Source organism: Bufo bufo, chromosome 3 (genome assembly GCF_905171765.1).
Source record: "Bufo bufo chromosome 3, aBufBuf1.1, whole genome shotgun sequence".
Taxonomy (NCBI): domain Eukaryota; kingdom Metazoa; phylum Chordata; class Amphibia; order Anura; family Bufonidae; genus Bufo; species Bufo bufo.
The window spans coordinates 446,287,431-446,314,383 of NC_053391.1; the positions used below are offsets into that span (position 1 = coordinate 446,287,431).

Consider the following 26,953-nt stretch of genomic DNA (forward strand, 5'->3'; position numbering starts at 1 on the left):
CTTCATTATAACTGTGTTTAATCTGTACAGTAATGTGCATGTCCACCTACTGAGGTGGTGACGCATGCTCAGTTCAGTCCATCAACTACCACCCGCTGTATCTACAGTTTGAAGCTGTGTCAGCTACAAGGAGAGAGGTGCAGCAGAAAGGACACACCGACGGGAAAGGACACCCTCCCTCAGAAAGGACACTCCCCTTGATCTGCCAGGCTGAAGAGAATCTGGACCAACCCCCACCTCCCTTGGTGAGGAACCAGGAAGAAGCTTTATTTGTATCCACCTCACTATGCTGTAATTCTTTAAATGATGAAATAAAGGAAATATATTTTATGGACTGGTAAGTGTCACAGTACATTTTTCTTCTGCTGCTGTGTCTAGTTATCTGCTAGTTTACCAATGAGCACCTTGGAAACTGGAAGATCTGGATTATTTGGGCGATACAAATAGTGACTGCCAATGTATATGTATTGCTTATATATAATATCTCTTATATATATATAAAAATTTGTTTCTGTCTGTCTGACGTGTTGCACGACAATTTTTATAATGATAGTCTATGGTGTTGCACTGTGACATGTGACATGCTGTGACTGCTACACAGCTCAGCAGACAGTATCACACAATAGACTTAGATACACAGCAGACAGTATCTCATAGGATAGGATTAGATACACAATTTAGCACACAGGATAGGATTAGATACACAATTTAGCACACAGGATAGGATTAGATACACAGCTCAGCAGACAATATCACACAACATAAGATTTGATACACAGCTCAGTATACAGTATCATACAGAATAGGATTAGATACACAGCTCAGCAGACAATATCACACAACATAAGATTATATACAAAGCTCAGCAGACAGTATCATACAGGATAGGATTAGATACACAGCTCAGCAGACAGTATCACACAGGATAGGATTAGATACACAGCTCAGCAGACAGTATCACACAGGATAGAATTAGATACACAGTTCAGCAGACAGTATCACACAGGGTTGGATTAGATACATAGCTCAGCAGACAGTATCACACATGATAGGATTAGATACACAGCTCAGCAGACAGTATCACACATAACATGATTAGATACAAAGCTCAGCAGGCAGTATCATACAGGATAGGATATTAGCAGGGGCGTAATGATCATGGTCGCAGAGGGTGCGACTGTGACCGGGACGGTGGGGGTTAATTAAGTGTTGGAGGGGGTGGGGGTGTTATTGTGCATGTTGTGTTTGGGAGCCATTTAACAAGTTTGACCAGTTAGGTTTGAGAGTGGTTGAGTGTCATCCACAGATACCCCATAACAGTGTCATCCACACATCCCCCATAACAGTGTCATCCACAGATCCCCTCCATAACAGTGCCATCCACAGATCCCCCATAACAGTGTCATCCACAGATCCCCCATAACAGTGTCATCCACAGATCACCTCCATAACAGTGTCATACACAGATCCCCTCCATAACAGTGCCATACACAGATCCCCCATAAGTGTAATCCACAGATCCCCTTCATAACAGTGTCATCCACAAATCCCCCATAACAGTGTCATCCACAGATCCCCATAACAGTGTCATCCACAGATGCCCATAACAGCGTCATCCACAGATCCCCCATAACAGTGTGTGTCATCCACAGATCCCCCCCATAACACTGTCATCCACAGATCCCCCATAACAGTGCGCCTTAGGCTACGTCTACACGACGACATTTGTCGCGTGACATTTTGTTGCACTAATGTCGCGCAACAATTTTTTATAATGGCAGTCTATGGTGTCGCACTGCAACATGCTGCGACTGCGATGCAGCAGCCGCAGAAAGTCCTTCCGAGATGGATTTTTCTGCGACTGTTGCGTCGCAGCATGTTGCATGTTGCAGTGCGACACCATAGACTGCCATTATAAAAATTGTTGCGCGACATTAGTGCAACAAAATGTTGCGCTACAAATGTGGAGGTCCCATTTTAAGGTGGTGGGGCACTGTGGGGGGATCAGTGTTAAGGGGTGAGGGACTGTAGAGGTCACTGTTATGACACACACAAACATTAAATTAAATAGATGAAAAATACCCGTGTGAAGCCAGGTCCTTCTGCTAGTATATATATATACAGTACAGACCAAAAGTTTGGACACACCTTCTCATTCAAAGAGTTTTCTTTATTTTCATGATTATAAAGGCATCAAAACTATGAATTAACACATGTGGAATTATATATAAACAAACAAGTGTGAAACAGCTGAAAATATGTCATATTCTAGGTTCTTCAAAGTAGCCACCTTTTGCTTTTATTACTGCTTTGCACACTCTTGGCATTCTCTTGATGAGCTTCAAGAGGTAGTCCCCTAAAATAGTCTTCCAACAGTCTTGAAGGAGTTCCCAGAGATGCTTAGCACTTGTTGGCCCTTTTGCCTTCACTCTGCGGTCCAGCTCACCCCAAACCATCTCGATTGAATTCAGGTCCGGTGACTGTGGAGGCCAGGTCATCTGGCGCAGCAACCCATCACTCTCCTTCATGGTCAAATAGCCCTTACTTTCAAAGTTTTCCCAATTTTTTGGCTGACTGACTGACCTTCATTTCTTAAAGTAATGATGGCCACTCGTTTTTCTTTACTTAGCTGCTTTTTTCTTGCCATAATACAAATTCTAACAGTCTATTCAGTAGGACTATCAGCTGTGTATCCACCTGACTTCTCCTCAACGCAACTGATGGTCCCAACCCCATTTATAAGGCAAGAAATCCCACTTATTAAACCTGACAGGGCACACCTGTGAAGTGAAAACCATTTCAGGGGACTACCTCTTGAAGCTCATCAAGAGAATGCCAAGAGTGTGCAAAGCAGTAATCAAAGCAAAAGGTGGCTACTTTGAAGAACCTAGAATATGACATATTTTCAGTTGTTTCACACTTGTTTGTTATGTATATAATTCCACATGTGTTAATTCATAGTTTTGATGCCTTCAGTGTGAATCTACAATTTTCATAGTCATGAAAATAAAGAAAACTCTTTGAATGAGAAGGTGTGTCCAAACTTTTGGTCTGTACTGTATATATATATATATATATATATATAATTGTCCCAAATAAATACATGTTTAGTTTATTTATGAAGGATCAATCCACATCCCTAACCAATCAATGCTGTCCAATGATGGTACCTTTTCTGCAACAGGGACCATTTGGGGAAGCATGTTCACCACTGATTGCCTCAGTCTTCATTTTCCCTGCCCTGTTTCCCTCACTAGTGTACTGAATTTTATATGATGTAAAGTGGCACAGGACAACAGGTAGATGAAAGTAGGCACCCGGCGAGGGCACCACTTCATGACTTGTAAGTGGAGGCACAATTTTATTTTAGATTTAAAAAAATGATTAAAGGGGTTGTCTAGGTTCACAGCTGAACCCGGACATACCTCCATTTTCACCCAGGCAGCCCCCCTGACAAGAGCATTGGAGCAGTTCATGCTCCGATGCTCTCTTTAGCCCTACCCTAAATCGCGCAGGGCAAAGGCATTTTTAGAAGTTCCGGTGACGTACCGGTAAAACGGATAGGGCAGTGCTAAAGCCCGCCCATCAGAGCCGGTGACATCACCAAACACACTGCCGGGCGGAAGTTTCCGCCCAGCAGTGTGTTATGATAAACAATATATTTATTAATGATCTTGTAGAAGGCTTGCACAGTAAAATATAAATTTTTGCAGATGACACTAAACTGTGTAAAGTAATTGACACGGAAGAGGACAATATACTACTACAGAGGGATCTGGATAGATTGCAGGCTTGGGCAGATAAGTGGCAGATGAGGTTTAACACTGACAAATGTAAGGTTATGCACATGGGAAGTAATAACGCAAGTCACCCGTACATACTAAATAGTAAAACACTCAGTAACACTGACATGGAAAAGAACCTAGGAATTTTAATAAACCGCAAACTAAGCAGTAAAAAACAGTGTCAGGCAGCTGCTGCCAAGGCCAATAAGATAATTGGTTGCATCAAAAGGGGCATAGATGCCCGTGATGAGAACATAGTCCTACCACTTTACAAATCACTGGTCAGACCACACATGGAGTACTGTGTACAGTTCTGGGCTCCTGTGAACAAGACAGACATAGCAGAGCTGGAGAGGGTCCAGAGGAGGGCAACTAAAGTAATAACTGGAATGGGACAACTACAGTACCCTGAAAGATTATCAACATTAGAGTTATTCACTTTAGAAATGGGACGACTGAGGGGAGATCTAATAACTATGTATAAATATATCAGGGGTCAGTACAGAGATCTATCCCATCATCTATTTATCCTCAGGACTGTGACTGTGACGAGGGGACACCCTCTGCTCCTGAAGGAAAGAAGGTTTGTACACAAACATAGAAGAGGATTCTTTACGGTAAGAGCAGTGAGACTATGGAACTCTCTGCCTGAGGGGGTGGTGATGGTGAGTACAATAAAGGAATTCAAGAGGGGCCTGGACGTATTTCTGGAGTGTAATAATATTACAGGCTATAGCTACTAGAGAGGGGTCGTTGATCCAGGGAGTTATTCTGATTGCCTGATTGGAGTCAGGAAGGATTTTTTTCCCCCTTAAAGGTCATAAATGTCATATTTTTAATAATTTTTTTGCTAAAGTGTAGGGCAAGAGATAGGTAACAATGCAATCTAATGCTCCGTTACATTCACTGACCTATGATCCCTGTGATAATAATTCATTTCCCCCTTAAAGGTCATAACTGTCATATTTATTTATTTTTTTGCTAAAGTGTAGGGCAAGTTATAGGTAACAATTTTGCAATAGACTTTATTTAGCCAAAACGTTTATGTTTGGTAGAAAATGGCCCTTAGCAGTACTCTTCACAAGAGCGTTGCTAAGGGCCATCCGTCTCCGATTAGAAAAGACGGGCTGTGCAGCCAGACGCTGTGCTTCTGCCTCGTGCTTCCCTGGGAGACAGAAGGCTGGGCACAGGAGTCTTAGGAGTTAAAATTACATTTATATTCCCCCTTTCTATGCAATCTAATGCTCCGTTACATTCACTGACCTGCGATCCCTGTGATAATAATTCATGAAGCAGCCGCCGGAAGTAGAAGCACTGTGCGTAGTGAGCCGGCGGCTGCTTCATGAATTATTATCAAAGGGACCGCAGGTCAGTGAATGTAACGGAGCATTAGATTGCATAGAAAGGGGGAATATAAATGTAATTTTAACTCCTAAGACTCCTGTGCCCAGCCTTCTGTCTCCCAGGGAAGCACGAGGCAGAAGCACAGCGTCTGGCTGCACAGCCCGTCTTTTCTAATCGGAGACGGATGGCCCTTAGCAACGCTCTTTTGAAGAGTGCTGCTAAGGGCCATTTTCTACCAAAAATAAATGTTTTGGCTAAATAAAGCCTATTGCAAAATTGTTACCTATCACTTGCCCTACACTTTAGCAAAAAAATAAATAAATATGACAGTTATCCTTTAAGTGGGGAAAATTGGGTTGTACCACACAGGTTTTTTTTTTGCCTTCCTCTGGATCAACTTGCAGGATAACAGGCCGAACTGGATGGACAAATGTCTTTTTTCGGCCTTATATACTATTATATACTATGTAAAAGAGCCCATGCCCTGCGCAATCTACCGCAGGGCAAGGGAGCTCATCGGAGCATGAAATGGTTGGGGGGCTGGGGGGCTGCCTGGGTGAAAATAAGGGTATGTTCAGGTTCAGCTCTGAACCCAGACAACCCCTTTAACCTTCTAAATATAGCTAATTGAAGAAGTGCTCATTAGTATAGGAGATCCAAGGAGCAGTGATTATGGAACTGCTAGTGCTGGCTTTAGAGGGCTGATCTGGGGTTTTATAAATTTGGGGTGTGTAAATTTGGGGCAGATCTGGGGATGTATGAGTTTAAGGTCTGTATAAATCTGGGGTCTGATTGAGTTTGTGGACTGACTTGGGGTTTGATCTGGGGTCTGAATTAATTTGAGAGCTGATTTGGGGGTCTAATATGGGGTATGTATGAACTTGAGTGCTGATCTGATCTGGTCCTAATCTGGGAGTCTCTATTCATTTTGGGGTTTGTCTGGAGTTTGTAATATTTTTGGGGTTTGGAAGTTATTAATTTTGGGGTCTAGTATGAGAGTCAATTAATTTTGGGGTCTGCATCAACTTTGTGGTCTGTCTGGATGCCTGTATTAATTTCTGTGTCTGTCTGGAGGTCTGTAAAAATTTTGGAGCCTAGTCTGAGAGCCTGAATTAATTTTGGAGTCTGGGGTCTGTATTCATTTTGGGATGTGGTCTTGTGGTAAATTAATTGAGAGGTTATCCAACCATGTAATCTATGTAAAAAAAAAATTTGAAAACGAATTAGAATGTCATTAAATAAGAAAAGTACAGATAAAAATTAGACAACACAGAATGAAAAATTATGGAGAAACTGTATTGTTTCGGTGAACCAGAAAGAGGTGAATTCAAGGGTAATGGAAAGGGCATGGATGGAAGGAAGGAAAAAAAAAAAACTCCTGACACCAAGGGGACCCATTTTGATCTTTGCTATCTCACTGGATAGATAGACACATTTGGGAAGATTTATCAAACTGGTGTAAAGGAAAACTGGCTTAGTTGCCCATAGCAACCAATCAGATTCCACCTTTTATTTATCAAAGGAACTCTGAAAAATGAACAGTGGAATCTGATTGGTTGCTATGGGAAACTAAGCCAGTTTTTCTTTCTACCAGTTTTGATAAATCTCCCACATTATTTGCAGTGCTAAAAATAACAGGTGATCATGTGAGCTCCGGTTAAATAAAGTTTCAACATAATTTATATATGTGGATATGTCCTATGAAAATGATTTATACCATTGGTTCATTTCCATCAAATTGTGGAATTGGACATGGCTTCTCTCCCCAGTTTGTAAAGTTGTCTCTACAGAGTTCTGGATTATGTTCTTTTAGACTCTCTCTAGTTTGACCTCGAACTATGCGCCTAAAAGACAAAAAAGTGTAAATTAATAAAAACAGAACCAAACTTGCATTGTCAAATACAGTTTTATTTTTATTTGTTATTCAAGATTTCAGTCAGTTCACATTTTTATAAATGTAAATGTATCTATCTATCTATCTATTATCTATCTATCTATTATCTATCTATCATCTATCTATCTATCTATCTATCTATCTATCTCTCATATCTATCTATCTATTATCCATCTATCTATCTATCTATCTATCTATCTATCTATCTATCTATCATCTATCTATCTATCTATCTATCTATCTATCTCATATCTATTATCTATCTATCTATATATCATCTATCTATCTATCTCTCATATCTATCTATTATCCATCTATCTATTATCTATTTATCTGTCTATCTATTATCTATCTATCTATTATCTATCTCATATCTATCTATCTATCTATGTATCTATTATCCATCTATCTATCTATCTATCTATCTATCTATCTATCTATCTATCTATCTATCTATTATCTATTATTTGTTATTCAAGATTTCAGTCAGTTCACATTTTTATAAATGTAAATGTATCTATCTATCTATTATCTATCTCTCATATCTATTTATCTATCTATCTATTATCCATCTATCTATCTATTATCTATCTATCTATTTATCTATCTCTCATATCTATCTATCTATTATCCATCTATCTATTTATCTATCTATCTATCATCTATCTATCCATCTATCTATCTATCTCATATCTATCTATCTATATATCTCATATCTATCTATCTGGGTATCTATTTCATATCTATCCATCTATCTATTATCTATTTATCTATCTATTATCTATCTATCTCTCATATCTATCTATCTATCTATCATCTATCTATCCATCTATCTATTATCTATTTATCTATCTATCTATCTCATATCTATCTATCTATCTATCTATCTATCTATCTATCTATCACTATTTCATATCTATCTATCTATCTATCTATTATCCATCTATCTATCTATCTATCATCTATCTATCCATCTATCTATTATCTATTTATCTATCTATCTATTATCTATCTATCTATCTCTCATATATATATATATATATATATATATATATATATCTATTATCCATCTATCTATCTAATCTATCTATCTAATCTATCTATCCATCTATCTATTATCTATTTATTTATCTATCTATCTATTATCTATCTATTATCTATCTAATCTATCTATCTATTATCTATCTAATCTATCTATCTATCTATCTATCTATCCATCTATCTATTATCTATTTATCTATCTATCTATTATCTATCTATTATCTATCTAATCTATCTATCTATCTATCTATCTATCCATCTATCTATTATCTATTTATCTATCTATCTATTATCTATCTATTATCTATCTAATCTATCTATCTATTATCCATCTATCTATTTATCTATCTATCTATCATTTATCTATCCATCTATCTATCTATTATCTATTTATCTATCTAGCTATTATCTATCTATTATCTATCTAGCTATTATCTATCTATTATCTATCTAGCTATTATCTAGCTATTATCTATCTAGCTATTATCTATTTACACTCATTGACAAAGAAAATAGTGCACCAAGAAGGAGTTGTTGGAATTGAATGAAACATTCACAAATGTGGGAATGTAATGAAGAATATGTTTATTGGAGAAAACTGTATAATTGAAAGGAGTCTCTATTACCTTGTTTGGTCACCTCTAACCTGGATACAAGATGACATATGGTTGGGTATGGAGGCACTCAGGTTCATTATGGTATTCTGCACTTTTTTGCCCCCAAACAATGTAGGACAGGTTATCTAGGGCCCACCATTTGAAGTGACTTTGAGGGCCCTCCCTACAGTTGCATGCAAATATTGCTAATTCATTATTAGGCCTTCAGAATGCAGCAATTTATTTTTCACAGCATTTTAATTGCATGGATGGTACGGTATAAATAACATTATGTTAGTTATGTATTGTTATTATGTTATTTGGACTGTAAAAGCATGTTTTATGGAGAAATGGGTATTTTTTATGTCACTGCATTCCAAGAGCCATAACTTTATTTTTCTGCCAATGTACAGTAGCTGAATGTGGGCTTGCTTTTTTGTCGGATGAGTTACAGTTTTTGTTACCACTATTTTGAGGTACACATAACTTATTGATTGACTTTGATTAGGGGAATATTGTTAAAAGTAAATCCAGCATAATTTATTAATGCTATGCAACATATCCATATGTTATACAAACTACATACATTATCTATATTATCTCAAGCTGCTACTTAGATATGCTATCAGAACTAAGCTTAGCAATAGGATACGCTAAGATATGGAAACTAGGGTGGCCACTTGCTTAACCCCCCCCCCCCCCCCCCCCAAAAAAACTCTAAGCCACGTCCCCAACTCCGCTAAGCCATGCCCCGTCTCCCAGTAACCGTGGGAGAAAAAATATATAAAGAAGGGGAGACCTTAAGATGAGCTGCGTGGGGGCCCAGAGTGTGTCTCTCACCTTCAGTCAGTCACAGAGTGAAATGTCAGCCGGCTCTAGTAAATGAGTGGGGGTGAGAGAAAGCCTCAGTCAGACAGTCTGTAGCTGTAGCTCATGCTCTGACCACCCTAATGGTAACAGAAATAAGCGTCAAACATAGATATGGCAAGAGAACCAAGTACGTAGAACCAGACTACCCTCAATCCTAACATACAATATCAGAAACAAGCTGAGCACTAAAAATGCTGAACCATGCTCAGAATTATCATACACTAACAGGTGGCAACATAACTAAGCTCTGTACTTGGATTAGTCGACAAAACAAAGCTCTGTGCATAGATACTGTGACAGAACCAAGCTCTGTACATGCATACAGTAACAGAACCAAGCTCTGTGAATAGATACTGTGACAGAACCAAGCTCTGTGCATAGATACTGTGACAGAACCAAGCTCTGTGCATAGATACAGTGACAGAACCAAGCTGTGTGCATAGATACTGTGACAGAACCAAGCTCTGTGCATAGATACTGTGACAGAACCAAGCTCTGTACATAGATACTGTGACAGAACCAAGCTCTGTGCATAGATACTGTGACAGAACCAAGCTCTGTGCATAGATACTGTGACAGAACCAAGCTATGTGCATAGATACTGTGACAGAACCAAGCTCTGTGCATAGATACTGTGACAGAACCAAGCTCTGTGCATAGATACTGTGACAGAACCAAGCTCTGTGCATAGATACTGTGACAGAACCAAGCTCTGTGCATAGATACTGTGACAGAACCAAGCTCTGTGCATAGATATTGTGACAGAACCAAGCTCTGTACATGCATACAGTAACAGAACCAAGCTCTGTGCATAGATAATGTGACAGAACCAAGCACTGTGCATAGATACTGTGACAGAACCAAGCTCTGTGCAAAGATACTGTGACAGAACCAAGCTCTGTGCATAGATACTGTGACAGAACCAAGCTCTGTGCATAGATACTGTGACAGAACCAAGCTCTGTGCATAGATACTGTGACAGAACCAAGCTCTGTGCATAGATACTGTGACAGAACCAAGCTCTGTGCATAGATACTGTGACAGAACCAAGCTCTGTGCATAGATACTGTGACAGAACCAAGCTCTGTGCATAGATACTGTGACAGAACCAAGCTCTGTGCATAGATACTGTGACAGAACCAAGCTCTGTGCATAGATACTGTGACAGAACCAAGCTCTGTGCATAGATACTGTGACAGAACCAAGCTCTGTGCATAGATATTGTGACAGAACCAAGCTCTGTACATGCATACAGTAACAGAACCAAGCTATGTGCATAGATAATGTGACAGAACCAAGCACTGTGCATAGATACTGTGACAGAACCAAGCTCTGTGCATAGATACTGTGACAGAACCAAGCTCTGTGCATAGATACTGTGACAGAACCAAGCTATGTGCATAGATACTGTGACAGAACCAAGCTCTGTGCATAGATACTGTGACAGAACCAAGCTCTGTGCATAGATACTGTGACAGAACCAAGCTATGTGCATAGATACAGTGACAGAACCAAGCTCTGTGCATAGATACTGTGACAGAACCAAGCTCTGTGCATAGATACAGTGACAGAACCAAGCTGTGTGCATAGATAATGTGACAGAACCAAGCTCTGTGCATAGATACTGTGACAGAACCAAGCTGTGTGCATAGATACAGTGACAGAACCAAACTCTGTGCATAGATACTGTGACAGAACCAAGCTATGTGCATAGATACAGTGACAGAACCAAACTCTGTGCATAGATACTGTGACAGAACCAAGCTCTGTGCATAGATACTGTGACAGAACCAAGCTCTGTGCATAGATACTGTGACAGAACCAAGCTCTGTGCATAGATACTGTGACAGAACCAAGCTCTGTGCATAGATACAGTGACAGAACCAAGCTCTGTGCATAGATGCAGTAAAAGGACCAAGCTCTGTGCATAGATACAGTGACATAACCAAGCTCTGTGCATAGATACAGTAAAAGGACCAAGCTCTGTGCATAGATACAGTGACAGAACCAAGCTCTGTGCATAGATGCAGTAAAAGGACCAAGCTCTGTGCATAGATACAGTGACAGAACCAAGCTCTGTGCATAGATACTGTGACAGAACCAAGCTCTGTGCATAGATACAGTGACAGAACCAAGCTGTGTGCATAGATAATGTGACAGAACCAAGCTCTGTGCATAGATACTGTGACAGAACCAAGCTGTGTGCATAGATACAGTGACAGAACCAAACTCTGTGCATAGATACTGTGACAGAACCAAGCTATGTGCATAGATACTGTGACAGAACCAAGCTGTGTGCATAGATAATGTGACAGAACCAAGCTCTGTGCATAGATACTGTGACAGAACCAAGCTGTGTGCATAGATACAGTGACAGAACCAAACTCTGTGCATAGATACTGTGACAGAACCAAGCTATGTGCATAGATACAGTGACAGAACCAAACTCTGTGCATAGATGCAGTAAAAGGACCAAGCTCTGTGCATAGATACTGTGACAGAACCAAGCTCTGTGCATAGATACTGTGACAGAACCAAGCTCTGTGCATAGATACTGTGACAGAACCAAGCTCTGTGCATAGATACAGTGACAGAACCAAGCTCTGTGCATAGATGCAGTAAAAGGACCAAGCTCTGTGCATAGATACTGTGACAGAACCAAGCTCTGTGCATAGATACTGTGACAGAACCAAGCTCTGTGCATAGATACTGTGACAGAACCAAGCTCTGTGCATAGATACTGTGATAGAACCAAGCTGTTTGCATAGATATAGTAAAAGGGCCAATCTCTGTGCATAGATACTGTGACAGAACCAAGCTCTGTGCATAGATACTGTGACAGAACCAAGCTCAGTGCTTAGACACTGTGACAGAACCAAGCTCTGTGCATAGATACTGTGACAGAACCAAGCTCTGTGCATAGATACTGTGACAGAACCAAGCTCTGTACATAGATACTGTGACAGAACCAAGCTCTGTGCATAGATACATGACAGAACCAAGCTGTGTACATAGATAATGTGACAGAACCAAGCTCTGTGCATAGATACAGTGACAGAACCAAGCTTTGTGCATAGATGCAGTAAAAGGACCAAGCTCTGTGCATAGATACAGTGACATAACCAAGCTCTGTGCATAGAAACTGTGACAGAACCAAGCTCTGTGCATAGATACAGTAACAGAACCAAGCTCTGTGCATAGATACAGTAAAAGGGCCAAGCTCTGTGCATAGATACTGTGACAGAACCAAGCTCTGTGCATAGATACATTGACAGAACCAAGCTCTGTGCATAGATGCAGTAAAAGGACCAAGCTCTGTGCATAGATGCTGTGACAGAACCAAGCTCTGTGCATAGATGCTGTGACAGAACCAAGCTCTGTGCATAGATACAGTGACAGAACCAAGCTCTGTGCATAGATACAGTGACAGAACCAAGCTCTGTGCATAGATACAGTGACAGAACCAAGCTCTGTGCATAGATACAGTGACAGAACCAAGCTCTGTGCATAGATACTGTGACAGAACCAAGCTCTGTGCATAGATACTGTGACAGAACCAAGCTCTGTGCATAGATACTGTGACAGAACCAAGCTCTGTGCATAGATACATGACAGAACCAAGCTGTGTACATAGATAATGTGACAGAACCAAGCTTTGTGCATAGATGCAGTAAAAGGACCAAGTTATGTGCATAGATACAGTAACAGAACCAAGCTCTGTGCATAGATACAGTAACAGAACCAAGCTCTGTGCATAGATACAGTAACAGAACCAAGCTCTGTGCATAGATACAGTAAAAGGGCCAAGCTCTGTGCATAGATACTGTGACAGAACCAAGCTCTGTGCATAGATACTGTGACAGAACCAAGCTCTGTGCATAGATACTGTGACAGAACCAAGCTCTGTGCATAGATGCATGACAGAACCAAGCTGTGTGCATAGATACAGTGACAGAACCAAGCTCAGTGCATAGATACTGTGACAGAACCAAGCTCTGTGCATAGATACAGTGACAGAACCAAGCTCTGTGCATAGATACTGTGACAGAACCAAGCTCTGTGCATAGATACTGTGACAGAACCAAGCTCTGTGCATAGAAACTGTGACAGAACCAAGCTCTGTGCATAGATACTGTGACAGAACCAAGCTCTGTGCATAGATACAGTGACAGAACCAAGCTCTGTGCATAGATACTGTGACAGAACCAAGCTCTGTACATGCATACAGTAACAGAACCAAGCTCTGTGCATAGATACTGTGACAGAACCAAGCTCTGTGCATAGATACAGTGACAGAACCAAGCTCTGTGCATGGATACTGTGACAGAACCAAGCTCTGTACATGCATACAGTAACAGAACCAAGCTCTGTGCATAGATACTGTGACAGAACCAAGCTCTGTACATGCATACAGTAACATAACCAAGCTCTGTGCATAAATACTGTGACAGAAGCAAGCTCTGTGCACAGATACAGTGACAGAACCAAGCTCTGTGCATAGACACTGTGACAGAACCAAGCTCTGTGCATAGATACTGTGACAGAACCAAGCTCTGTGCATAGATACTGTGACAGAACCAAGCTCTGTGCATAGAAACTGTGACAGAACCAAGCTCTGTGCATAGACACTGTGACAGAACCAAGCTCTGTGCATAGATACTGTGACAGAACCAAGCTCTGTGCATAGATACTTTGACAGAACCAAGCTCTGTGCATAGATACTGTGACAGAACCAAGCTCTGTGCATAGAAACTGTGACAGAACCAAGCTCTGTGCATAGAAACTGTGACAGAACCAAGCTCTGTGCATAGATACTTTGACAGAACCAAGCTCTGTGCATAGATACTGTGACAGAACCAAGCTCTGTGCATAGATACAGTGACAGAACCAAGCTCTGTGCATAGATACTGTGACAGAACCAAGCTGTTTGCATAGATATAGTAAAAGGGCCAAGCTCTGTGCATAGATACTGTGACAGAACCAAGCTCTGTGCATAGATACTGTGACAGAACCAAGCTCTGTGCATAGATACAGTGACAGAACCAAGCTCTGTGCATAGATACTGTGACAGAACCAAGCTCTGTACATGCATACAGTAACAGAACCAAGCTCTGTGCATAGATACTGTGACAGAACCAAGCTCTGTGCACAGATACAGTGACATAACCAAGCTCTGTGCATAGACACTGTGACAGAACCAAGCTCTGTGCATAGATACTGTGACAGAACCAAGCTCTGTGCATAGATACTGTGACAGAACCAAGCTCTGTGCATAGAAACTGTGACAGAACCAAGCTCTGTGCATAGATACCGTGACAGAACCAAGCTCTGTGCATAGATACTGTGACAGAATCAAGCCCTGTGCATAGATACAGTGACAGAACCAAGCTCTGTGCATAGATAATGTGACAGAACAAAGCTGTGTGCATAGATACAGTGACAGAACCAAGCTCTGTACATAGATACTGTGACAGAACTAAGCTCTGTGCATAGATACAGTGACAGAACCAAGCTGTGTGCATAGATGCTGTGACAGAACCAAGCCCTGTGCATAGATAATGTGACAGAACCAAGCTGTGTGCATAGATACAGTGACAGAACCAAGCTCTGTGCATAGAAACTGTGACAGAACCAAGCTCTGTGCATAGATACTGTGACAGAACCAAGCTCTATGCATAGAAACTGTGACAGAACCAAGCTCTGTGCATAGAAACTGTGACAGAACCAAGCTCTGTGCATAGATACAGTGACAGAACCAAGCTCTGTGCATAGATACTGTGACAGAACCAAGCCCTGTGCATAGATACAGTGACAGAACCAAGCTCTGTGCATAGATACTGTGACAGAACCAAGCTCTGTGCATAGATACAGTGACAGAACCAAGCTCTGTGCATAGATAATGTGACAGAACCAAGCTCTGTGCATAGATACTGTGACAGAACCAAGCTCTGTGCATAGATACAGTGACAGAACCAAGCTCTGTGCATAGATAATGTGACAGAACCAAGCTCTGTGCATAGATACAGTGACAGAACCAAGCTCTGTGCATAGACACTGTGACAGAACCAAGCTCTGTGCATAGATACTGTGACAGAACCAAGCTCTTTGCATAGATAATGTGACAGAACCAAGCTCTGTGCATAGATACAGTAAAAGGACCAAGCTCTGTGCATAGATACAGTGACAGAACCAAGCTCTGTGCATAGATACAGTGACAGAACCAAGCCCTGTGCATAGATACTGTGACAGAACCAAGCTCTGTGCATAGATACTGTGACAGAACCAAGCTCTGTGCATAGATGCTGTGACAGAACCAAGCTCTGTGCATAGATACAGTGACAGAACCAAGCCCTGTGCATAGATTCTGTGACAGAACCAAGCTCTGTGCATAGATGCTGTGACAGAACCAAGCTCTGCGCATAGATACAGTGACAGAACCAAGCTCTGTGCATAGATGCTGTGACAGAACCAAGCTCTGTGCATAGATACTGTGACAGAACCAAGCTCTGTGCATAGATACAGTGACAGAACCAAGCTCTGTGCATAGATACAGTGACAGAACCAAGCTCTGTGCATAGATATTGTGACAGAACCAAGCTCTGTGCATAGATACTGTGACAGAACCAAGCTGTGTGCATAGATGCTGTGACAGAACCAAGCCCTGTGCATAGATAATGTGACAGAACCAAGCTGTGTGCATAGATACAGTGACAGAACCAAGCTCTGTGCATAGAAACTGTGACAGAACCAAGCTCTGTGCATATATACTGTGACAGAACCAAGCTCTATGCATAGAAACTGTGACAGAACCAAGCTCTGTGCATAGAAACTGTGACAGAACCAAGCTCTGTGCATAGATACAGTGACAGAACCAAGCTCTGTGCATAGATACTGTGACAGAACCAAGCCCTGTGCATAGATACAGTGACAGAACCAAGCTCTGTGCATAGATACTGTGACAGAACCAAGCTCTGTGCATAGATACAGTGACAGAACCAAGCTCTGTGCATAGATAATGTGACAGAACCAAGCTCTGTGCATAGATACTGTGACAGAACCAAGCTCTGTGCATAGATACAGTGACAGAACCAAGCTCTGTGCATAGATAATGTGACAGAACCAAGCTCTGTGCATAGATACAGTGACAGAACCAAGCTCTGTGCATAGACACTGTGACAGAACCAAGCTCTGTGCATAGATACTGTGACAGAACCAAGCTCTTTGCATAGATAATGTGACAGAACCAAGCTCTGTGCATAGATACAGTAAAAGGACCAAGCTCTGTGCATAGATACAGTGACAGAACCAAGCTCTGTGCATAGATACAGTGACAGAACCAAGCCCTGTGCATAGATACTGTGACAGAACCAAGCTCTGTGCATAGATACTGTGACAGAACCAAGCTCTGTGCATAGATGCTGTGACAGAACCAAGCTCTGTGCATAGATACAGTGACAGAACCAAGCCCTGTGCATAGATTCTGTGACAGAACCAAGCTCTGTGCATAGATGCTGTGACAGAACCAAGCTCTGCGCATAGATACAGTGACAGAACCAAGCTCTGTGCATAGATGCTGTGACAGAACCAAGCTCTGTGCATAGATACTGTGACAGAACCAAGCTCTGTGCATAGATACAGTGACAGAACCAAGCTCTGTGCATAGATACAGTGACAGAACCAAGCTCTGTGCATAGATATTGTGACAGAACCAAGCTCTGTGCATAGATACTGTGACAGAACCAAGCTCTGTGCATAGATACTGTGACAGAACCAAGCTCTGTGCATAGACACTGTGACAGAACCAAGCTCTGTGCATAGATACTGTGACAGAACCAAGCTCTGTGCATAGATACTGTGAAAGAACCAAGCTCTGTGCATAGATACTGTGACAGAACCAAGCTCTGTGCATAGATACTGTGACAGAACCAAGCTCTGTGCATAGATGCTGTGACAGAACCAAGCTCTGTGCATAGATACTGTGACAGAACCAAGCTCTGTGCATAGATATTATGACAGAACCAAGCTCTGTGCATAGATTCTGTGACAGAACCAAGCTGTGTGCATAGATACTGTGACAGAACCAAGCTCTGTGCATAAATAATGTGACAGAACCAAGCTCTGTGCATAGATACAGTGACAGAACCAAGCTCTGTGCATAGATACTGTGACAGAACCAAGCTCTGTGCATAGATTCTGTGACAGAACCAAGCTCTGTGCATAGATACAGTGACAGAACCAAGCTCTGTGCATAAATAATGTGACAGAACCAAGCTCTGTGCATAGATACAGTGACAGAACCAAGCTCTGTGCATAGATACAGTGACAGAACCAAGCTCTGTGCATAGATACAATGACAGAACCAAGCTCTGTGCATAGATACAGTGACAGAACCAAGTTCTGTGCATAGATACATGACAGAACCAAGCTATGTGCATAGATACTGTGACAGAACCAAGCTATGTGCATAGATACTGTGACAGAACCAAGCTTTGTGCATAGATACAATAAAAGGACCAAGCTCAGTGCATAGATAATGTGACAGAACCAAGCTCTGTGCATAGATACAGTGACAGAACCAAGTTCTGTGCATAGATACAGTGACAGAACCAAGCTCAGTGCATAGATACTGTGACAGAACCAAGCTCTGTGCATAGATACTGTGACAGAACCAAGCTCTGTGCATAGATGCTGTGACAGAACCAAGCTCTGTGCATAGATACAGTGACAGAACCAAGCCCTGTGCATAGATACAGTGACAGAACCAAGCTCTGTGCATAGATACTGTGACAGAACCAAGCTGTGTGCATAGATACTGTGACAGAACCAAGCTCTGTGCATAGATACTGTGACAGAACCAAGCTCTGTGCATAGATACTGTGACAGAACCAAGCTCTGTGCATAGATACAGTGACAGAACCAAGTTCTGTGCATAGATACAGTGACAGAACCAAGCTCTGTGCATAGATACAGTGACAGAACCAAGCTCTGTGTACAGATACTGTGACAGAACCAAGCTCTGTGCATAGATACTGTTACAGAACCAAGCTCTGTGCATAGATACTGTGACAGAACCAAGCTCTGTGCATAGATACTGTGACAGAACCAAGCTCTGTGCATAGATACTGTGACAGAACCAAGCTCTGTGCATAGATACTATGACAGAACCAAGCTCTGTGCATAGATTCTGTGACAGAACCAAGCTGTGTGCATAGATACTGTGACAGAACCAAGCTCTGTGCATAGATACAGTGACAGAACCAAGCTCTGTGCATAGACACTGTGACAGAACCAAGCTTTGTGCATAGATACAGTGACAGAACCAAGTTCTGTGCATAGATACATGACAGAACCAAGCTTTGTGCATAGATACTGTGACAGAACCAAGCTTTGTGCATAGATACAGTGACAGAACCAAGTTCTGTGCATAGATACAGTGACAGAACCAAGCTCTGTGCATAGATACAGTGACAGAACCAAGCTCTGTGCATAGATACTGTGACAGAACCAAGCTTTGTGCATAGATACAATAAAAGGACCAAGCTCAGTGCATAGATAATGTGACAGAACCAAGCTCTGTGCATAGATACAGTGACAGAACCAAGTTCTGTGCATAGATACAGTGACAGAACCAAGCTCAGTGCATAGATACTGTGACAGAACCAAGCTCTGTGCACAGATACTGTGACAGAACCAAGCTCTGTGCATAGATGCTGTGACAGAACCAAGCTCTGTGCATAGATACAGTGACAGAACCAAGCCCTGTGCATAGATACAGTGACAGAACCAAGCTCTGTGCATAGATACTGTGACAGAACCAAGCTGTGTGCATAGATACTGTGACAGAACCAAGCTCTGTGCATAGATACTGTGACAGAACCAAGCTCTGTGCATAGATACTGTGACAGAACCAAGCTCTGTGCATAGATACAGTGACAGAACCAAGCTCTGTGCATAGATACAGTGACAGAACCAAGCTCTGTGCATAGATACAGTGACAGAACCAAGCTCTGTGCACAGATACTGTGACAGAACCAAGCTCTGTGCATAGATACTGTGACAGAACCAAGCTCTGTGCATAGATACTGTGACAGAACCAAGCTCTGTGCATAGATACTGTGACAGAACCAAGCTCTGTGCATAGATACTATGACAGAACCAAGCTCTGTGCATAGATTCTGTGACAGAACCAAGCTGTGTGCATAGATAATGTGACAGAACCAAGCTGTGTGCATAGATACTGTGACAGAACCAAGCTCTGTGCATAGATACAGTGACAGAACCAAGCTCTGTGCATAGATACTGTGACAGAACCAAGCTCTGTGCATAGATACAGTGACAGAACCAAGCTCTGTGCATAGACACTGTGACAGAACCAAGCTTTGTGCATAGATACAGTGACAGAACCAAGTTCTGTGCATAGATACATGACAGAACCAAGCTTTGTGCATAGATACTGTGACAGAACCAAGCTTTGTGCATAGATACAGTGACAGAACCAAGTTCTGTGCATAGATACAGTGACAGAACCAAGCTCTGTGCATAGATACAGTGACAGAACCAAGCTTTGTGCATAGATACAGTGACAGAACCAAGTTCTGTGCATAGATACATGACAGAACCAAGCTTTGTGCATAGATACTGTGACAGAACCAAGCTTTGTGCATAGATACAGTGACAGAACCAAGTTCTGTGCATAGATACATGACAGAACCAAGCTTTGTGCATAGATACAATAAAAGGACCAAGCTCAGTGCATAGATAATGTGACAGAACCAAGCTCTGTGCATAGATACAGTGACAGAACCAAGTTCTGTGCATAGATACAGTGACAGAACCAAGCTCAGTGCATAGATACTGTGACAGAACCAAGCTCTGTGCACAGATACTGTGACAGAACCAAGCTCTGTGCATAGATGCTGTGACAGAACCAAGCTCTGTGCATAGATACAGTGACAGAACCAAGCCCTGTGCATAGATACAGTGACAGAACCAAGCTCTGTGCATAGATACTGTGACAGAACCAAGCTGTGTGCATAGATACTGTGACAGAACCAAGCTCTGTGCATAGATACTGTGACAGAACCAAGCTCTGTGCATAGATACTGTGACAGAACCAAGCTCTGTGCATAGATACAGTGACAGAACCAAGCTCTGTGCATAGATACAGTGACAGAACCAAGCTCTGTGCATAGATACAGTGACAGAACCAAGCTCTGTGCACAGATACTGTGACAGAACCAAGCTCTGTGCATAGATACTGTGACAGAACCAAGCTCTGTGCATAGATACTGTGACAGAACCAAGCTCTGTGCATAGATACTGTGACAGAACCAAGCTCTGTGCATAGATACTATGACAGAACCAAGCTCTGTGCATAGATTCTGTGACAGAACCAAGCTGTGTGCATAGATAATGTGACAGAACCAAGCTGTGTGCATAGATACTGTGACAGAACCAAGCTCTGTGCATAGATACAGTGACAGAACCAAGCTCTGTGCATAGATACTGTGACAGAACCAAGCTCTGTGCATAGATACAGTGACAGAACCAAGCTCTGTGCATAGACACTGTGACAGAACCAAGCTTTGTGCATAGATACAGTGACAGAACCAAGTTCTGTGCATAGATACATGACAGAACCAAGCTTTGTGCATAGATACTGTGACAGAACCAAGCTTTGTGCATAGATACAGTGACAGAACCAAGTTCTGTGCATAGATACAGTGACAGAACCAAGCTCTGTGCATAGATACAGTGACAGAACCAAGCTTTGTGCATAGATACAGTGACAGAACCAAGTTCTGTGCATAGATACATGACAGAACCAAGCTTTGTGCATAGATACTGTGACAGAACCAAGCTTTGTGCATAGATACAGTGACAGAACCAAGTTCTGTGCATAGATACATGACAGAACCAAGCTTTGTGCATAGATACAATAAAAGGACCAAGCTCAGTGCATAGATAATGTGACAGAACCAAGCTCTGTGCATAGATACAGTGACAGAACCAAGTTCTGTGCATAGATAAAGTGACAGAACCAAGCTCAGTGCATAGATGCTGTGACAGAACCAAGCTCTGTGCATAGATACTGTGACAGAACCAATCTCTGTGCATAGATACTGTGACAGAACCAAGCTCTGTGCATAGATACAGTGACAGAACCAAGCTCTGTGCATAGATTCTGTGACAGAACCAAGCTCTGTGCATAGATACAGTGACAGAACCAAGCTCTGTGCATAGATACAGTGACAGAACCAAGCTCTGTGCATAGATACTGTGACAGAACCAAGCTGTGTGCATAGATACTGTGACAGAACCAAGGTCAGTGCATAGATACTGTGACAGAACCAAGCTCTGTGCATAGATACAGTGACAGAACCAAGTTCTGTGCATAGATACATGACAGAACCAAGCTTTGTGCATAGATACTGTGACAGAACCAAGCTTTGTGCATAGATACAGTGACAGAACCAAGCTCTGTGCATAGATACAGTGACAGAACCAAGCTCTGTGCATAGATACTGTGATAGAACCAAGCTCTGTGCATAGATACAGTGACAGAACCAAGCTCTGTGCATAGACACTGTGACAGAACCAAGCTTTGAGCATAGATACATGACAGAACCAAGCTTTGTGCATAGATACAATAAAAGGACCAAGCTCAGTGCATAGATACAGTGACAGAACCAAGCTCTGTGCATAGATACTGTGACAGAACGAAGCCGCATGCATAGATACAGTAAGCAAAACAAACTCTATGTATAGACAGAGTAAGGCTACTTACCAAGGCTACTCGCGTTTGGTGCGGATCCGTCATGGATCTGCACAAACGCATCCGTTCAGATAATACAACCGCATGCATCTGTTCAGAACACATCCGTTTGTATTATCTTTAACATAGCCAAAACTGATCCGTCTTGAACACCATTGACAGTAACAGCACCAAGCTCTGTGTTGGCATACATTAACAGAACTAAGCTCTGTGTATAGATACAGCAACAACAATAGAACCAAGCTCTGTAAAAGAACCAAGCTCTGTGTTGGCATACAGTAACAGAACCAAACTCCATGCATACAGACAGCAACACACCCAAGCTGCATGCATAGATACAGTAACAGAACCAAGCTCTGTGCATAGATACAGTAACAGAACCAAGCTCTGTGCATAGATACTGTGACAGAACCAAGCTCTGTGCATAGATACTGTGACAGAACCAAGCTCTGTGCATAGATACTATGACAGAACCAACTCTGTGCATAGATACAGTGACAGAACCAAGCTCTGTGCATAGATACAGTGACAGAACCAAGCTCTGTGCATAGATACAGTGACAGAACCAAGCTCTGTGCATAGATACTGTGATAGAACCAAGCTATGTGCATAGATACAGTGACAGAACCAAGCTCTGTGCATAGATACTGTGATAGAACCAAGCTCTGTGCATAGATACAGTGACAGAACCAAGCTCTGTGCATAGACACTGTGACAGAACCAAGCTTTGAGCATAGATACATGACAGAACCAAGCTTTGTGCATAGATACAATAAAAGGACCAAGCTCAGTGCATAGATACTGTGACAGAACGAAGCCGCATGCATAGATACAGTAAGCAAAACAAACTCTATGTATAGACAGAGTAAGGCTACTTACCAAGGCTACTCGCGTTTGGTGCGGATCCGTCATGGATCTGCACAAACGCATCCGTTCAGATAATACAACCGCATGCATCTGTTCAGAACACATCCGTTTGTATTATCTTTAACATAGCCAAAACTGATCCGTCTTGAACACCATTGACAGTAACAGCACCAAGCTCTGTGTTGGCATACATTAACAGAACTAAGCTCTGTGTATAGATACAGCAACAACAATAGAACCAAGCTCTGTAAAAGAACCAAGCTCTGTGTTGGCATACAGTAACAGAACCAAACTCCATGCATACAGACAGCAACACACCCAAGCTGCATGCATAGATACAGTAACAGAACCAAGCTCTGTGCATAGATACTGTGACAGAACCAAGCTCTGTGCATAGATACTGTGACAGAACCAAGCTCTGTGCATAGATACTGTGACAGAACCAAGCTCTGTGCATAGATACTATGACAGAACCAAGCTGTGTGCATAGATACTATGACAGAACCAACTCTGTGCATAGATACAGTGACAGAACCAAGCTCTGTGCATAGATACAGTGACAGAACCAAGCTCTGTGCATAGATACTGTGACAGAACCAAGCTCTGTGCATAGATACTGTGACAGAACCAAGCTCTGTGCATAGATACAGTGACAGAACCAAGCTGTGTGCATAGATACTGTGAAAGAACCAAGCTCTGTGCATAGATACTGTGACAGAACCAAGCTCTGTGCATAGATACTGTGACAGAACCAAGCTCTGTGCATAGATACTGTGACAGAACCAAGCTCTGTGCATAGATACAGTGACAGAACCAAGCTCTGTGCATAGATACAGTGACAGAACCAAGCTCTGTGCATAGATACTGTGACAGAACCAAGCTGCATGCATATGTACAGTAACAGAACCAAGCTCTGTGCATATGTACAGCAACAGAACCAAGCTCTGTGTATAGATACTGTAACCGAAACATGCTCTGTGCAAGCATACAGTAACAGAACCAAGCTCCATGCATGCATACAGCAGCACAACCAAGGTTTGTGCATAGATACAGTAAAATCCATAAAAGAGAAGGGAGACCCAGCTTCCATAAAAAGCGTTCAAACTTTATTCTTCAATCATCCATATTATTTCATAATCCCAATATGACACATTTCGGATACCAGAATATGATCCCATATCTCCCAACTTTTTGGAAGGTCAAAGAGGGACAATTTTGGGTTACAGTGTGAAAGATCCATATGTGGATCAATATTGTAAATGTAATAATGCAAATCCATACTTCAGGTCAAAAAGAGGGACATTTAAGGAGCAAAGAGGGATTTGGGTCAAAAAAAGGGACTGTCCCTCCAAAAGAGGGACACTTGGGAGGTCTGTGATCCTTTCTCATCTGCAATACGTACCAGCATAGGACATGTTTTATAATTTGCAGAACGATACAGATGCGGACAGCAAACTCATAATATCTTTTTTTGGGGGACCCGTAGAAATGAGTGGGTCCATGTGTTATCTGTATAAAATGTTGGTAGCACATGGATGAAAAATACTGTCATGTGCATGAGGCATATCATGCATGTTTTTATGCACACACATAAACGAGCTAATTTTGCACACTCTAATGCACTCTTTTTACATGCAGACAGGCAAAGGGGTTTCCATATTCTATTTTTTCTGGGGCAATGGCATGAACGTAGTTAAAATAATAATCTTTATAATATAAGCATTATAATATAATTTATATATTAAATTACATTTATTATATAAATTATATTACATTTAGACCGGTGTCTCTTTATAACTTAGGCAGATCCACCACCAGCTACAGGGGTTATTAAGACCAGTGTCTAAAACGCCGGTCTTAATAAATGATCCCCTACGTGCCTGCAACTCAAGGAAAGGATTTTAGTGATAGGAAGGTTCTAAACAAGACTCACTTACGGTTCAGGGTCATGCCCACCAGGAAATTCACCACCTCCCCGGTGGGCAGTCAGAGCCTGCCCCTAGATGTTTCAGCTGGGCCTATATATCCTTTACACTAGTAGGTTGCTGAAGCTGGCATCCCATCTGGTCCAATAACTGCTCGACTGCAGATAAATGTGGTGACTTGACAGGCCAAGGAAGTGTTGCAATCGGGGGGAGACATTCCTGGTAAACTGTTGTTGTGTGTGGCTGAGCATTATCCTGCTAAAAAATACTGGATGGAAGCAGAGCAGTTTCTAGGTAAAATTTCTCCCCCTCCCTCAAAACTGCTCGATGAAATAAGTGTCTCCCCATTGTAAAAAATGTGTAACCACATTGCACGGACGGTCACAGTGACGCACCCAGTGACCCACAGACTCAGGCTCTCACTCACAGCAGGCTTCTTTCTCAGCACTGCTCCGGGCGGGCGGTAACAGGCAGGCAGTGCGGGTGGCGGTGCTCACCTCACTCACTGTACGTCACGCGGCACGTGACGTACAGGGAGTGAGGTGAGCACCGCCGCCCGCAGAGCCTGCCTGTGGGGGGACATTATTTTTAATAAGGATCACTATGGACATTATTTAGAATGGAGGCTGCTGTGGGTGTCATTATAACTGTATAATGTCTGATAGGCCCAGTCCTGAGTTATATTACCCTGCCCTGTATAATAATGTACCCTGATACCCCTTAGTTATATTACCCCAGCGGGGTAATATAACTAAGGGGTATCAGGGATGGGTACATTATTATACAGGGCATGGGCAGGGTAATATAACTCAGCTCAGGACTAGGCCTATCAGACATTATACAGTTATAATGACACCCACATCAGCCTCCATTCTAAATAATGTCCATAGTGATCCTTATTAAAAATAATGTCCCCCACAGTGACAGTGGCCCCCCATTTTCATGTCTCCCACAGACAATGACTAGTGTTGGGCGTGAATATTCAAATAGCGAATATTAATCGCGAATATCGGCACTTCGAGAATTCGCGAATATTTAGAATATAGTGATATATATTCGGAATTTTGAATATTCTAGATTTTTTTTATCAGTAACCTCCCTTCTTGCTTGTGGGCCAATGAGAAGGCTACAATGTCTTTGTCTGAGCTTAGCAACATCCCTAGAAACCAATAGGAAAGTTGCCTACCCCTTACTATATAAGAAACTCCCCAGCAGCCCTTGTATGCAGTATTTTGCAGATCTGAGAGAGACAGCAGTGTTATTGCTGTGATTTCTGCTTTCCTGTGTCATTACATTAGATAGATAGTTAGCTAGTTAGTTAGTTAGCATATATATATATATATATATATATATATATAAATTAGGGTTGTCCCGATACCACTTTTTTAGGACCGAGTACAAGTACCGATACTTTTTTTCAAGTAGTCACCGATACCGAATACCGATACTTTTTTTAAATGTCATGTGACCGTTTTGGGGGATCTGTGGATCTGTGGATGACGCACTGTCATGTGGGGGATCTGTGGATGGCACTGTTATGGGGGACCTGTGGATGGCACTGTTATGGGGGATCTGTGGATGGCGCTGTTATGGGGGATCTGTGGATGGCACTGTTATGGGGGATCTGTGGATGGCACTGTTATGGGGGATCTGTGGATGGCACTGTTATGGGGATCTGTGGATGGCACTGTTATGGGGGATCTGTGGATGGCACTGTTATGGGGGATCTGTGGATGGCACTGTTATGGGGGATCTGTGGATGGCACTGTTATGGGGGATCTGTGGATGGCACTGTTATGGGGATCTGTGGATGGTGCTGTTATGGGGGATCTGTGGATGGCACTGTTATGGGGATC

General features: G+C 42.0%; 1 protein-coding gene across 1 annotated transcript in view; it reads right to left on the reverse strand.

Moving 5' to 3' along the window:
• Positions 1-26,953, reverse strand: part of LOC120995702 (cytochrome b-245 heavy chain) — a 78,285-nt gene that overhangs the window by 15,577 nt on the left and 35,755 nt on the right. The window contains exon 7 of the mRNA XM_040425076.1: positions 6,847-6,973. Within this exon, the coding sequence (XP_040281010.1) occupies positions 6,847-6,973 (127 nt within the window). The remainder of the gene's footprint in view (positions 1-6,846; positions 6,974-26,953) is intronic.